Below are 15,641 nucleotides of genomic sequence, written 5' to 3' on the forward strand. Positions count from 1 at the left end.
CCCCAGGTGGAACGCCAAGCTGGACCTTGGCCAGGTCAAGGCAGAGAGCGGGCACAAGCTGACTATCGAAGTCTGGGACCAGGACGACATCAGCAACAATGACCTCCTGGGCAAGTGCCAGGTCAGACTGACTTCCGGCAACCACTGTGAGGTCTGCTACCTCAAGTACGGCAAGGTGACCTATGCCTACACCTTCACCTGCGGCCTGCACCTGGGTGGTGCCACCTGCCAGGATTACACGCCTGGTCCTGGCAGTGTGCCCTTCACCACTGCCCTGGGTGGAACCAACCGCACCCTCCTTCTTAACACACACTTCCCGAACACCCGCTCCAAATCGCCAATCCCCATTATCTAATTCCCCTTACCTTTACCTCCGACAGTGTCTTTCCCGGTCACCATTGCAGCATTGTAAGCGCCGTCTATGCCATTACATTGAAACGCTTTGAAGGCTTTTTCCAACCGTGCAAGCAGCTCAGTTCACAAGCAGGTGCATCTTTATAATCTTACACTTTCTCAATAAATCTAACTCTGTGCATTTAGCCTGTTCCATGTGATCTGTCTGCACGGGCACACTCGTTCAGCGAGCTTGTGGAGTGCTGTGGGGCTGTACATAACGGGCATGGGGTGTAGGGGTAAAAAGAAAAAGCGTCCTGGCACAATTACACTTAAAAGAAAAGGCAACTGTTAAGACATTGGTTGCAACAGATGAATTTGAACCCAGGACAAATTTAGCTGTGATACATTGGTGCAATAGCTGGTCAAGGATCAGCTTAACTTCCTCACGAACATAGTAATACCTAGGAAAAAGGTACATTGGGGAAAATGGGCGGATGCTTGCGTGCATAGTGATTGCAGAGAGCGGGAGTGAAATGGAAGGTTTTTCAGTGCATTACATGAGCATAGAGCAGGAGCGAGCTGGGAGGGGTTTTGCTTTGTGTGGGATGGGGGTGAACGTGAAGGGAGATGGGTCCATTTGGAATTGGTGGACTGGGGTTGGAAGCGAAGTGGCTTCAGACCATGGGGTTTGAGAAATGTGGGAGTGAACTGGAATGGGTTGGAATCCGTTGGGATCAGAGTAGTGTAGGCGTGAATGGGAAGGGGTTTGAATTCGTTGGGATTGCGTAGAACAACAGCAAAGAGGAAGGGCGTTGGGTCTATTGGGATCGTGTAGAATAAGAATGCACAGGAAGGAGTTTGGGTTAATTGGGATGATGTTGAATTGGAGTGAGCAGGAAGTGGTTTGGGTCCATTGGGATTACGTAGAATTGGAATGATCAGGAATGGGTTTGGGTCCATTGGGATTGTGCAGAGCCAATGAGAACGGGAACGGAACAAAAGCCAAAGTTGCTGGAATAGCTCAGCAGGTCTGGCAGCATCTGTAAGAAGACATCAGAGTTAACATTTTGGGTCTCGCGATCCTTCCTCAGAACTGGAAGTCGTTTGTGTCCATTGGGTAGGAGTGAACGGGAAGGGGTTTTGGTCAGATGGGATTGTATAAAGTGGGGGTGTGAGATTTAAGTGCTTTGGATCCTTGGTGATTGTGTCGCCTGGGAGTGAATTGAAAGGGGATTGGGTGCATTGGGGTTGTGCAGGATGGGAGAGAATTTGACCCTAACCTGCACAACTTTGGCTTGTGGGACAAAACTGGAGCGCCCAGAGGAAACCCACACAGACACGGGGAGAATGTGCGACCTCCATACGGACAGTCGCCCAAGGCTGGAATCGAATCCGGGTTCCTGGAGCTGTGCGGCAGCAGTACTAACCATTGAGGTTACATCACGGAGAAAGGCCCCATTTCGCTGTACTTGGCCCACATTCTTCTCAACCTTTCCTAGCTATGTATTTGTCCAAATGCCTTTAAAATGATGTTAATGAACCTACCTCAACCACTTCCACTGACAGCTTCTATGTAAAACAAAACAGCCCCTTGGGCTCCCTTTTACTCTTTCCCCTCTAACCTTAAACTGATGTCCACTCGTCCTCGATTCCCCAACCCTGGGGTAAAAGGCTGAGTGCATTCACCCTATCCATACCTCTCATGATACTATATACTTCTATAAGATTCCCGGTTCGTGTCTTGTCTCTAAAGGAAAAATGAAGTCCTAGCTGGCCCATCCTCTCTCTATAAACGTCCTGGCAACATCCTTGTAAATTTCTTCGGCACTCTTTCCAGTTTAATAAGACCCCTCCTATAGCAAGGTGAACACAATATTCCAAGAGCGGCCTCACGGACCTCCTATTCAATTGCAAGATAACTGCCCAACTCAGCACTGAATGTTCTGACTGAAAACGGTCAATGTGCCAAAAGCCTTCTTCACTGGACAATTTAGTGTGGCCAATCCCTGGATAACCTACACATCCCTAGATACTACAAGACGATTTCCCATGGCTAATCCACCCTAATGTACCCATCCCTGGACACTACATGACAGTTCCCCATGGCCAATCCAACTGAACCTGCACATCCCTGGACACCACGGGACAATTTTACATGGCCAATTCACCCTAAACTGCACACCCCTGGGCACTTACGGGCCCATTTAGCATGGCTAATCCATCCTAACCTGCACATCCCTGGGCACTACGGCACAATTTCCAACAGCCAATCTACCATAACCTGCACATCCTTGGACACTATGGGACAATTTAACATGTCTAATTCGCCCTAATATGCACACTCCTGGGCACTACGGGACAATTTAGCACAGCTAATCCACGCTAAGATGCACATACTTGGGCACTACGAGACAGTTTAGCATGGCAAATCACCCTAACCATCACATCCCAGTGCACTACGAGACAGTTTAGCACGGCTAATCCACCCTAACCAGCACATCTTTGGATTGTGGGAGGTAACCAGAGCACCCAGAGGATACCCATGCAGACACGAGGGCAACACGGTAGATAGCGCTGCTGCCTCACTGCGCCAGGAACCCGGGTTCAATTCCAGTCTGTGACGGCTGTCTGTGTGGAGATTGCTCATTCTCCCCGTGTCTGCGTGCGTTTCCTCCGGGTGCTCCGGATTCCTCCCACAGTCCAAAGATGTACGTGCTTGGTGAATTGGCCACACGAAATTGCCCATAGTGTTCAGCGATGTCTGGGTATGGCGCATCATTCAGGGGAAGTATAGGGTAATAGGATAGGGGATCAAACCTGAGTCGGATACTCTTCGGAGGGTCAGTGCAAACATTTGGGCCAAATGGCCTGTTTCCACACTGTCGGTATTCTAGATGAATGGGCCCAATCCTCTTCTCATTGACTCCCACTGTGCACAGTCCCAGTGGAAACGGAGCCTCTCCCATTCATCCCAACATTATCCAACCCAAATGGACGCAATCCAGATCCAGTTCACTCCTGGTGTACACAATCCGAATGAACCCAAACTACTTCCTGTTCACTCCCAAACCACATTATTGAAACGGACACAAAAGCCTTCGTGCTCACTTCTTCTGTCGACAAGCTCAATGGACACAAGCCATTTGTGCTCACTCCCACTGTATACACCCAACTGCCTCCCCACACTCTATAAATCAATACACGCCCTTTCAAACCCACTCTACACAGTCCCAGTCGACCCAAGCACCTTCCTCTTAATTGCTGCACTCACCTCAGTTGCAATGGACACAGAGTTCCTCCCGTGTACCCTCGGTCTGCACAATTACAATGGATCCAGAACTCTTCCAGTTCAGTCCAACTCTACGCAATCTCAATGGATCCAAATCACTTTCCATTCACTCCCACGCTGCACAATTTCAAAACGCCTTTACATTTGCTCTAACTCTACATGATCCCAATGAACCCCAAATCATTTCCCGTTCACTTCCACTCGATTCACTCCAAATGGACACAAACCCCTTCCCGTTCACTCCTACTCTACACAAACCACTTTCTGTTCACTCCCACTCTTCAGAACCACTATGGACCCAAAACCCTTCCTGTTCACTCCCACTCTCCGCAATCCCTTGGGACCCAAACCCCTTCCTGTTCACTCCCACTCTACAAAGTCCCAACGGACCCAAACCTCCTCCCGCTCACTCCAACTCTACACATTCCTAATGGACCTCAAAGCCTTTCCAATTTACGCAACCCATTTGCCACAGTCTCCGACTCACTGAATCCAATGGGCTGAGACCATTTCCCATACTATGTATTCCAAAAGGACACACACCCCTTCCCTTTAGCTCTACACACTCCCTAATGGACCATTTCCTGGTCCCATACACTCCCAGTCTACCAACACCCAATTGACCCAAACCACTTTCTACACACTCCGAAACTGCAGAATTCCTACAGAACCAGGTTTCTTTCTGTTCACTCCCACTCTACACAATCTCAATGGATCCAAACCCCTTCCCATTCACTCCAACCTGACACAATCCTAATGGACCCAAACCCCTTCCCATTCACTCCAACCCTTAGCAATCCTAATGGAGCCAAACCCCTTCCCATTCACTCCAACTCTACACAATCCCAATGGAAGCAAACCCCTTCCCAATCATTCCAACCCTACACAATCCCAATGGAAGCAAACCCCTTCCCATTCATTCCAACTCTACACAATCCACATGGACTCAAACCACTTCCCATTCATTCCAACTCTACACAATCCCAATGGACCCAAACCCTTTCCCATTCGCTCTCACTCTACACAATCCCAATGGACCCAAACCCCTTCCCATTCACTCCCACTGTACACAATCCCAAAGGATCCAAACCACTTCCCATTCACTCCCACTCTACACAATCCCAATGGACCCAAACCAATTCCCATTCACTCTCACTCTACACAATCCCAATGGATCCAAACCATTCCCATTCACTCCTGCTCTGCACAATCCCAATTGGAACTAAACTGATGTGCATTCAACACAATTCTATAGAGTTCCATTGGACCCAATCCCCTCCCTGTGCGTCCCATTCAACAATGTCCCAATGGATCTAAACCCCTTCCCATTCTCTCAGTCTAAATTTTCTGCACAATCCCAATTGGAACTAAACTGATGTGCATTCAACACAATTCTATAGAGTTCCATTGGACCCAATCCCCTCCCTGTGCATCCCATTCAACAATGTCCCAATGGACCTAAACCCCTTCCCATTCTCTCAGTCTAAATTTAAATCTTAACCCTCCAACTCTCCATAATCCCAATGAAGTCCAATGGCTTTCCATCCACTCCCACTGTAAACTATCCAAATGATGCCAAAAGCTATGCCATTCACTCCCACAGTGCACAAATCCAAAGGACCCATACCCCTTTGTAGTCACTCCCAACCCACACTATCCCAATGATCCCAAATCCCACCCAATTCATGTCCATTCTCTATTAACTCAATGGACCTAATTTCCTTCATGTTCAATCCCTCTCTATGCGACATCAAAGAGTCCAATCCTCTTTCCATTCATTCCTGCTCCACACAATCGCAATGGACCCAAACTCACTCTCCGTTCACCCCTACACTAAACCATCCCAATGGACCCAATCCCCTTCCCATTCACTTCGACTCGACATAATCCCATAGCCTTCATTCCCACTCCATACAATCGCAATGGACCCAAACTCACTCTCCATTCACCCCTACACAAAACCATCCCAATGGACCCAAACCCCTTCCCATTCACTTCGACTCGACATAATCCCATAGCCTTCATTCCCACTCTACTCAATCCCAATTGACCCAAATCCCTTCCTGTTCACTCCTACTCTGCACAACCCCAATGCAACGAAACCCCTTCCTCTTCACTCCCACTCTAAACAATCCCAACAGACCCCAACTCCTTTCCAATCACTCCCACTCGCCACAAACCCAATGGACACAAATCCCTTATCGTTTATGCCCACTCTAAACAAGCCCAATGGACCCAAATCCCTTCCCGTTCACTCCCACTCTTTTCAGTCCCAATGGACCCAAACCTTCTCTCATTATCTCCAACTACCCACAATCTCAGTTGAGCTGAACAGCTCCACCTTCACTCCCATTCTAGACAGTCCCAATGGGCAACAGCCCCTTCCCATATTCGACTAATGTATCATTTTCATGGATAAATGCCCCCTGGGTACCTGATATTCAGAACCTTGTCCTGGTGCACCATTGTAACACTGCTGAATCTTTCCTGGGCTCAAATGCCCTCGCTGTGAGGCCTTTCTGACATTTGCCTCCAGTCTCATTCATAATGGAATGATGATTCTGTCTTTCAAACCTCTCCCCCCCCTCCCCCCCACCACCCGCCCACCAGCGCACCTCACGTACTGCCCCACAACACTGCACAAGCCCACTCACGAAGTGTGCCCATGTAGACTGGTCACATGAAATGGGCTAAAAGCCATTGAGTTGGATTTATTACAAATATATGAGATTATACAAATGTACATAGAAATCAGCTTAGTTGCACTTCTTGATGGGCTGCAGTGCTAGCGTGTTTGGAAAAAGCTTTAAAACATATTTGATTTAACAGTGCACCCACACAGAAGTGATAGCTACAATAATATAGCCTTGATACAATCCGATAAAGGGGCTCCCAGGGAAAGGGTCAGGAGAAGTAGGCCGCTGGTGGTTCGGAGAGGGCGGGCCAAGAGCAGGGAAATGGGGAGAGCTTGGTTGGACATTGGAGTGGAGGTGGAGGGCGTTCAGCTCAACTGAGATTGTGGATGGTTGCAGAGAATGAGAAACAGTTTGGGGCATATTGGGCCAAAGCGTCTGTCTCCGTGCCGACTCTCTGACTCTATGACACGGTCCGAGCAAGATGCTGCCAGGGACAGGGCGACGGAAAGGGGAATGGTAGCTCAGGCAGGGTGGGCAGGAGTGTGTTGGGAAGGAGGGTGCGTTTGGCAAGACCCTGTTAGGGGTGAAGTGTCACTCAGCCGGGCTGGGCATGTAATCCTGGCAGGTGGCGCCACCCAGGTGGGGACCACAGGTGAAGGTGTAGCCATAGGTCACCTTGCCGTACTTGAGGAAGCAGGTTTCACCGTGGGTGCCAGAGGTGAGTCGGACCTGACAGGTGCCAAGGAGGTCATCGTGTTTGGCATCCTGGTCCCAGGCCTCGATGGTCAGCTTGTGCCCACTCTCAGCCTTGACCTCGCCCAGGTCCAACTCGGCATTCCACTGGGGGTGCCTGTTGTTTGAGATCATGGAGGTCCTGGCCTTCGCCTCTCCGTACTTGACCACCACGTAGCCGTCGGCTTTGGAGAAAGCGTCCCCCCGGAGGTCCCGGCCCTCCCAGACGGTGACCACCAGGCGACCCAGCCCCTTCCCCTTGGAGCAGCAGTTCCGGTCCACGTGACTCTCCCCGTGGCACAAGCAGGAGCAGGGTTGGCGTGGATCGTGGTAGGACCCGTGGGGGCACCGAGTGCACTGCAGGGAGAGGCCACCGCCCGCGATGTAGTCGCTGATGTAGCGCCGCAGGATCGCATGCCTGGGGTCACTGTTGGGAAGCAGGTGGTGGAGAGGTTCCAGGGCATAGCGCCCCATGCCCGGGTGAGTGGACAGGCTCCCCATCCAGCTGGTGAAGGCCGAGCTATCCCCGGAGAAGAAGAGGTCTGTCCTCTGCTGGACCCTCCCCCCCCTCAACTCTGTCTCCCGGTCACTGAAGGCCTGGTAGACCTTGTTGGGCTTCATGGCACGTGCCATCTCCTTGCATTTCTGGTAACCCGCTGAGGATTTTGTGGTCAACTGCAGGGTGACATGGGCATCTAAAGACAGGCAGTCCTTCACCTCCTCGGTGCTGTAGCCCTCGGACGCTGCCTCACAAGTCCGAATAGCCGTCACGGACTTGTAGTGTCCACCCAGCTCCACCGACTTGAGGTAGTGGGTACCATAGGTGGCCACCAGCTTCTTGTATTGGTACTTGGTGTCGTCATTCATGACGGTGGGGAGGCGGGAAAGGGAGCGGGTGAACTCGGGTGCCAGGAGGGGCTGGGCCTTCACCCGAAACTGGTAGTAGAGGCACTGGAACTGGTGGCTGGCGAAACTGTAGCGGTCGCTCTTGGAATGGGTGGTTCCAAACTCCACCAGCTTGGACTTGGAGCCAGCCAGCACCGGGTTGGCACCGGTGCCCGGTTTGGGTGGAAGGGGCAGGTCCGCCCGCCAGTCGTTGGTGATGTCTGAGGTGGCAGACTGCGACAGCTCAGCAGCCGAGTGGTGGAGCCCGCTGGAGAGCGAGAGGCGGCAGGAGCTCAGGGTGCGCCAGTCCACCAGCGAGGTGGGCAGCCGCTGGCGCACGTTACCGAGGTGCCCGTTGCGGCAGAGGGTGCAGCTCCCGTTGGCCGAGCGCCAGGCGCTCACGTCGATCACAGAGGCCCCCTTGGGCCGCAGGGTCACCACGTCATAGCCCAACCCTGCCAATCTGGCCCCCGGCACGACGTTAGCATCGCGGCACTCGCTGGCACTTCTGATGGTGCAGATGCTGAGGGCATCCTGGAAGAGGAGGTACAGGAAGAGGAAACAGCCTGATTTCAAATGCCCAGCTGGCATCTCGGCTCCGGTGGTCTGCAGATCTGCAAGGCAAAAACATGCTCATTTATTTGACAGATTTGTGAGCTTTTAATAGCAATTTGCTTCCTTAGGTGTTGTTTCTTTTTTGAAGTTCCCTTTGCTTATTTTGATATATCTGTGAGTTGCTAAGATGTGCAGGCTGCTTTGAACGGGTGAAAGTGAGGAGTACAGATGCTGGAGATCAGAGTCGAGAGTGTGGTGCTGGAAAAGCACAGCCGTGTCAGGCAGCATCCAAGGAACAGGAGAATCGACCCGTTTCGGGCATAAGCCCTTCTTCAGGCCTTTCCTGAAGAAGGGCTTATGCCCGAAACGTGTCGATTCTCCTGTTCCTTGGATGCTGCCTGACCTGCTGCGCTTTTCCAGCAATGCATTTTCGGCTCTGATCTCCAGCATCTGCAGCCCTCACTTTCCCTTCACCAGTGGCAGTTGAAGGTTTGTTTGATATATGAATTCCCTCATCTCTATGATTAGCATTACGGCCAGGAGGAATATTTTGCACACGTTGAGTTAACTGATTAGCTTCCAGACTGTAACTGGCTCCCGGGTTCTGTTAATCTGTAAAAAATAAACTACCCCCCAAATCGATTCTCTAACACTTTCTGAGGTATTTGACACATAAACCTCCCCAAATCCCTCAATCAGCATTCAGTCTGTAACAGCTCCTGGTTATCTGTTTTTCTACGCTGAAACAATCAGTTAGATTCCAGTCTGTAGCCCAAGTATCTCTTACTCAGCATATAAATCACCCTGTTCTTCTCGATTTCATTCAGTTCTGTACCTCACTCCATGTTTAATTATTCTAAACATAGATTAAATTCACTGCACTGTGGAAGCAGACCGTTGGGCCCAACAAGTCCACACCGATCCTCCGAAAAGTAACCTACCCAGACTCATTTCCCTCTGACTAATGCATCTGGTACTATAGACAATTTAGCATGGCCAAGTCACCTAACCTGCCCATCTTTGGGCTGTGGGAGGAAACCGGAGCACCCAGAGGAAACGCACGCAGACACGGGAGGGGGAGAATGTGCAAACTCCGCACAGACAGTCGCCCGAGGCTGGGATCGAACCCAGGTCCCTGGCACTGTCAGGCAACAGTGCTAACCACTGCGCCCCCATATGATCGCCTGCGAGCTCACTCAACTCGATTCCAGTATCTAGCACTCCCAGGAATCTGCACGTGGCTGCAGAGCTGGTAAAGGAGGGAGGGCTTCAGATATATGGATCATTATGACACCTCCTGGGGAAGGTGGGACCCGTTCAAGGAGGACTGGTTGCACCTGGACTGGAGTGACACCAATATCCTGGAAGGTTCACTGGAGCTCTTTGGGAAGGTTGGAACCAGATTGGAAGGGGGGGGGGGCGCGGAAACCGGAGCTACAGATCAGACGATGGGGTAGGTGGTGAACAGGCAGATCCAGTGTGCAGAGAGTCTGAGAGGTAGGATAGACAGTTGCGAAGATGCAATCAGTGTGATGGTTTAAAGTGTGTATTTTAACGCAAAAAGTGTCAGGAATAAGGGTGATGAAAAATTACAGCACAGAAACAGGCCCTCCGGCCCCTCCAAGCCAGCGCTGATCCAGATGCACCATCTAACCCTGTCACCTATTTTCTAAGAATCTGTATCCCTCTGCTCCCTTCCCATTCATGTATCTGTCAAGGTACATCTTAAATGGCACTATCATGCCCCCCCTCTCCCACCTCTGCTGGCAACGTATTCCAGGCACCCACCACCCTCTCCATAAAGAGCTTCCCACACATATCTCCCTTAAACCTTTCCCCTCTCACCTTGAACTCGTGACCCCCAGAAACTGAGTCCCTCACTCTGGAAAAAAGCTCCTTGCTATCCACCCTGTCTACACCTCTCATGGTTTTGTAGATCTCAGTCAGGTCTTCCCTTAACCTGCTTCTTTCCAATGAAAATAATCCTAACCTACTCAATCTCTCTTCATAGCTAGCGCCTTAAATACCAGCAAGATCCTGGTGAATCTCCTCTGCACCCCCTCCACAGCATCCACATCCTTTTGTTAATGTGGTGACCAGGACTGTATGCAGTGCTCCAATTGTGGCCGAACCAAAGCCGTATACAACTGTAACATGACCTGCCCACTCTTGTGCTCAATACCCCTTCCAATGAAGGAAAGCATGCTGTATGCCCCCTTGACCACTCTATCAAGGTAAAATGGACCTGTACACCCAGATCACTCTGGACGTCAACTTTCCCCAGGACTTTTCCATTTACTGTATAGTACCCTCTTGAAGTGGACTTGCAAAAATGCATCATCTCGCACTTGCCGGGATTGAACTCCATCTGCTTTTTCTCTGCCCAACTCTCCAAGCTATCTATATTCTTCTGCATTCTCAAACAGTACCCTTCACTGTCCACTACTCCATCGATCTTAGTGTCATCTGCAAACTTGCTAATCGGACCATCTATACCTTCCGCCAAATCATTTATGTATATCACAAACAGCAGTGGTCCCAGCACTGATCCCTGGGGAACACCATTGGCCACAGGTCTCCGTTCTGAGAAACACCTTTCCATTACTACTCTCTATCTCCTGTTGCCCAGCCAGTTCTCTATCTTGCTAGTACAACCTGGAGCCCATGAGACTTCACTTTTTTCCCATCAGCCTACCATGGGGCACCTTATCAAATACCTTACTGAAGTCTAAGTATACATCATCTACAGCCCTTCCCTTATCAATCAACTTTGTCACCTCCTCAAAGAATTTTATTAAGTTGGTGAGACATGACCTTACCTGAACAAAAGCATGCTGCCTATCACTGATAAGCCCATTTTATTCCAAATGGGAATATGTCCTATCTCTTAGTATCTTTCCCAGCAGCTTCCCTATCACTGATGTCAGGCTGTGACCGGTCTGTAATGACCGGGATTATCCCTGCTACCGGTCTGAAACAAGGGGACAAAGCTAGCAATTCTCCAGTCCTCCAGGACCTCACCCGTGTTCAAGGATGCTGCAAAGATCTCTGTTAAAGCCCCAGCTATTTCCTCTCTCGCTTCCCTCAGTAACTTGGGATAGTCCCCATCTGGACCTGGGGACTTGTCCACCTTAATGCCTATTACAATACCCAACACTTCCTCCTTCCTTATGCTGACTTGACCTGGAGTAGTCAAACATTTATCCCTAACCTCTACATCCGCCATGTCCCTCTCCTCAGTGAATACTGATGGAAAGTACACATTAAGAATCTTACCTGTTTTCTCTGACTCCATGCGTAACTTGCCCCTTTGTCCTTGAGTGGGTCAACCCTTTCGCTAGATACCCTCTTGCTGCTTATATATGAATAAAAGGCTTTGGAATTTTCCTTAACCCTGTTTCGTCTCTTTTCAATCACCTTGACCTTATGCACGCTTCCTTTTCCTAGTCTCACAATTTCACCTCATCTTGCCATTTCTACCCCTCAAGTATATGACATCAGCATGGATCAAGACTTGGCGCTGTGACGTTGTGGCCATTACAGAGACTTGGATATCACAGGGGCAGGAATGTCGCGGAGATTGGAAGGTTCAAAAGGAACAGGGAGAGAGGTAAAAGAGGTGAGGGAGTGGCATTGTTAATCAGGGATAATATCACAACTGCAGAAATGGAGGCCATCAAGGAAACTTTGCCTTCTGAGTCGGTATGGGTGGAAGTCAGAAACAGGAAGGAAGCAGTCACTTCATTAGGAGCTTCCTGTAGACCTCCGATAGTAACAGACAAATTGAGAAGCAGATTGGGAGGCAGGTTTTGGGAAGGTGCAGAAGTAGTGGGCGGCATGGTGGCACAGTGGTTAGCACTGCTGCCTCACAGCGCCTGAGACCCGGGTTCAATTCCCGCCTCAGGCGACTGACTGTGTGGAGTTTGCACATTCTCCCCGTGTCTGCGTGGGTTTCCTCCGGGTGCTCTGGTTTCCTCCCACAGTCCAAAGATGTGCAGGTTAGGTGAATTGGCCATGCTAAATTGCCCGTAGTGTTAGGTAAGGGGTAAATGTATGGGTGGGTTGCGCTTCGACTTGTTGGGCCGAAGGGCCTGTTTCCACACTGTAATGTAATGTAATCTAATCTAATCTAATCTAACAGGGTTGTTGTCATGGGTGACTTCAACCTCACGGAAATTGATTGGAACTTCCTTAGCGCAAATAGTTTGCAGATTTTGTCAGCGGTGTCTGGAAAGGAGTCCTAACTCAGTGTGTAGATAGGCCGACTAGAGGGGAGGCCATATTGGTGCTTGGTGCTTGGCAACCAATCAAGTCAGGTGTCAGATCTCTCGGTGGGAGAGCATTTCGGTGATAGTGATCACAACTCCCCAACCTTTAGTATCGTCATGGAGAGGGATAGGAGTAGACAGTATGAGGAATTATTTAATTGGGAGAGGGGGGAATTACAATGCTATTATGCAGGAACTGTGCAGTATACATTGTGAACAGATATTCTCAGGCAACTGCATCACAGAAATGTGGGGGTTGTTTACAGAGAACTTGCTGCGAGTGCTGGATAGCTTTGTCGCACTGAGGCAAGGAAGGGCTGGTAGGGTGATAAGAGATGTGGAACATCTAGTCAAGAGGAAGAAGGAAGCTTGCTAAGTTGAGGAAGCAAGGATCAGATAGGGCTCTAGAGTATTACAAGGTAGCCAGGAAGGAACTGACGAATGGACTTAGAAGAGCTAGAGAGGGGCACGGAAAAGCCTACAGCGTTCTATATTTATGTGAGGAACAAGAGGATGGCCAGAGTGAGGGGATAGTGGAGGGAACTGGGGCCTGGAGTCGGAGCAGGTAGGGGGTAGGTAGCATTCCTTCATGCATACTTTTCTTCAGCATTCCTTCGTGAGAGCTCCCTTGTCATTTGTGAGGACAGTGTGAAATAGGCTGATATGTTGGAACAGATTGCCAGTAAGAAGGAGGATGTGCTGGAAATTTTGAAAAACATGAGGATAGATAAATCCCCTAGGCCAGACTGGAGTGTACCACTGGAAAAATACCAGCTGGCTGGAGGTTGGCATATATCATTCCCCTGTTCGCTAAACGGAATATGGATAATCCTGGGTTGTACAGACCAGTTAATCTTACATCAGTGGTGGGCAAATTATCAGTGAGGTTTCAGAAAGACGGGCTTTATGATTACTTGGAAAAACATAGTTTGGCTCGAGATGGTCAGCATGGCTTTGTCACAAGCCTTATTGAATTCTCTGAGGATGTGACAAAACACAGTTTCAAACATAGAGCAGTGGGTATGGTGCACAAGGACTTTAGCAAGGCGTTTGGCAAGTTTCCCCATGGTTGGCTCATTGAGAAAGTAAGGAGGCATGGGATACAGTGAAATCTGGCTGTCTGGACACAGAATTGGCTTGGCCCATAAAAGACAGAGAGTGCTAGCAGATGAAAAAGTATTCAGCCTGCACCTCGGTGGCCAGTGGTGTTCCACAGGGATCTGGTCTGGGAGCTCTGCCTTTCGTGATTTCGATGAGGAAATAGAAGTTTTCATAAGTTTTCCAATGACATGAAGTTTGGCGGAGCTGTCGATGGAGTGGAGGGCTGTTATCGATTGCAACTGGACATTGATAGGACGCAGAGCTGAGCTGATAAATGGAAGATGGAGTTCAACCTGGGAAAAACTGTGAAGTGATTCATTTAGAAGGTCGAGTTACAATGCAGATTACAGGGTTAAAGGCAGTGTGGAGGAACAGAGCAATCTTGGGTCCCACGCCCATAGATCCCTCAAAGTTGTCACCAAGTTGATAAGGTTGTTAAGAAGGCACATGGTGTGTTGGCTTTCATTAGCAGGGGGATTGGGTTTAAGAGCCAGGATGTTATGCAGCAACTCTGTGGAGCACTGGTTGGAATATTGTGTTCCGTTCTGATCGCCTCATTATAGGAAAGCTGCGGAAGCTTCAGAGAGCGTGCAGAGGAGATTTACCAGGATGCTGCCTGGACTGGAGGGCATGTCTTATGAAGAAAGGTTGAGGGAGGTTGGAGTGCAGAAGGATGAGAGGTGATTTGGTAGAGGTGGACGAGGTGATGAGAATAACAGATAAAGAGGGTAGCCAGAGGCTTTTTTTTTTCCCAAAGCAGAAATGGCTATCATGAGGGGGCACGGTAGTTCAGTGGTTAGCACTGCTGCCTCACAGCATCAGATTCCCAGGTTCAATTCCCGCCTCAGGCGACTGACTGTGTGGAGTTTGCACATTCTCCCCGTGTCTGCGTGGGTTTCCTCCGGGTGCTCCGGTTTCCTCCCACAGTCCAAAGATGCGCAGGTTAGGTGAATTGGCCGTGATAAATTGCCCGTAGTGTTAGGTGCATTAGTCAGAGGGAAATGGATCTGGGTGGGTTAATCTTCGGAGGGTCGGTATGGACTTGTTAGGCCGAAGGGCCTGTTTCCACACTGTAGGGAATCTAATCTAATCACAGTTTTAAGATGATTGGAGGAAGGTTTGAGGGGGGATGTTAGAGGTAGGTTCCTTACACAGAGAGTGGTGGGTGCGTGAAATACACGGCCAGCGGTGATAGTAGAATCAGATATATTAAAGGCATTTAAACAAGTCTTGGATGATAGTGAAATGTTGGATAGAGTGGTTACCTTGATCTTAGAGTAAGATAAAAGGTCAGCAAGACATTGTGCTGTACTGTTCGATGTTCCCACCTCAACCCCATCGATAGATTCCAGTCAATAACGCATTCCCCTTTTTCTCTTATTTTAAATATAAACCATCTCTGAATTGATCAATCAGATCCCAGACTGCAATGAACTCCCGATTATCTGTTATTCTCTATTTACAGAATGCTATGAAACTACTCAATTAACTTCCAGTCGGTAACTCACTCCCAGGTGTCTGAAATGCTGTACATGAACCACCCCGAACCCCTCGATCAGATTCCAGTCTGTAACTCCCTACCGGGTGTCTGTTATTCTGTATATAAACCACCCCGAATCCCTCGATTAGATTCAAGTCTGTAACTCCCTCCCAAGTATCTGTTATTCTGTATATAAACCACCCAGAACTCCTCGATTAGATTCCCGTCTGTAACTCCCTCCCGGGTATCTGTTATTCTGTATATAAACCACCCCGAACCCCTCGATTAGATTCCAGTCTGTAACTCCCACCCGGGGTATCTGTTATTCTGTATATAAACCACCCCGAACACCTCGATTA

The 15,641-nt window shown here is 49.5% G+C and overlaps 2 protein-coding genes across 3 annotated transcripts in view; one reads left to right on the forward strand and one right to left on the reverse strand.

The window, feature by feature from the left end:
• Window positions 1–355, forward strand: part of LOC122544468 (perforin-1-like) — a 5,137-nt gene extending 4,782 nt beyond the window's left edge. Inside the window, exon 3 of the mRNA XM_043683706.1 lies at window positions 35–355. Within this exon, the coding sequence (XP_043539641.1) occupies window positions 35–355 (321 nt within the window). The remainder of the gene's footprint in view (window positions 1–34) is intronic.
• A 5,966-nt stretch (window positions 356–6,321) lies between these two features.
• Window positions 6,322–15,641, reverse strand: part of LOC122544456 (perforin-1-like) — an 11,492-nt gene continuing 2,172 nt past the window's right edge. Inside the window, exons 2-3 of one of the 2 annotated variants that reach the window (XM_043683691.1) lie at window positions 8,245–8,492; window positions 6,322–8,181 (exon numbers count right to left, since the gene is read on the reverse strand). In XM_043683691.1, the coding sequence (XP_043539626.1) occupies window positions 6,853–8,181; window positions 8,245–8,492 (1,577 nt within the window). In that variant the 3' untranslated portion in view covers window positions 6,322–6,852. Of the gene's footprint in view, window positions 8,493–15,641 lie in introns of both variants that reach the window. The other variant, XM_043683690.1, reaches the window with a different exon arrangement.

The sequence above is a fragment of the Chiloscyllium plagiosum genome, chromosome 49 (assembly GCF_004010195.1).
Source record: "Chiloscyllium plagiosum isolate BGI_BamShark_2017 chromosome 49, ASM401019v2, whole genome shotgun sequence".
NCBI lineage: Eukaryota > Metazoa > Chordata > Chondrichthyes > Orectolobiformes > Hemiscylliidae > Chiloscyllium > Chiloscyllium plagiosum.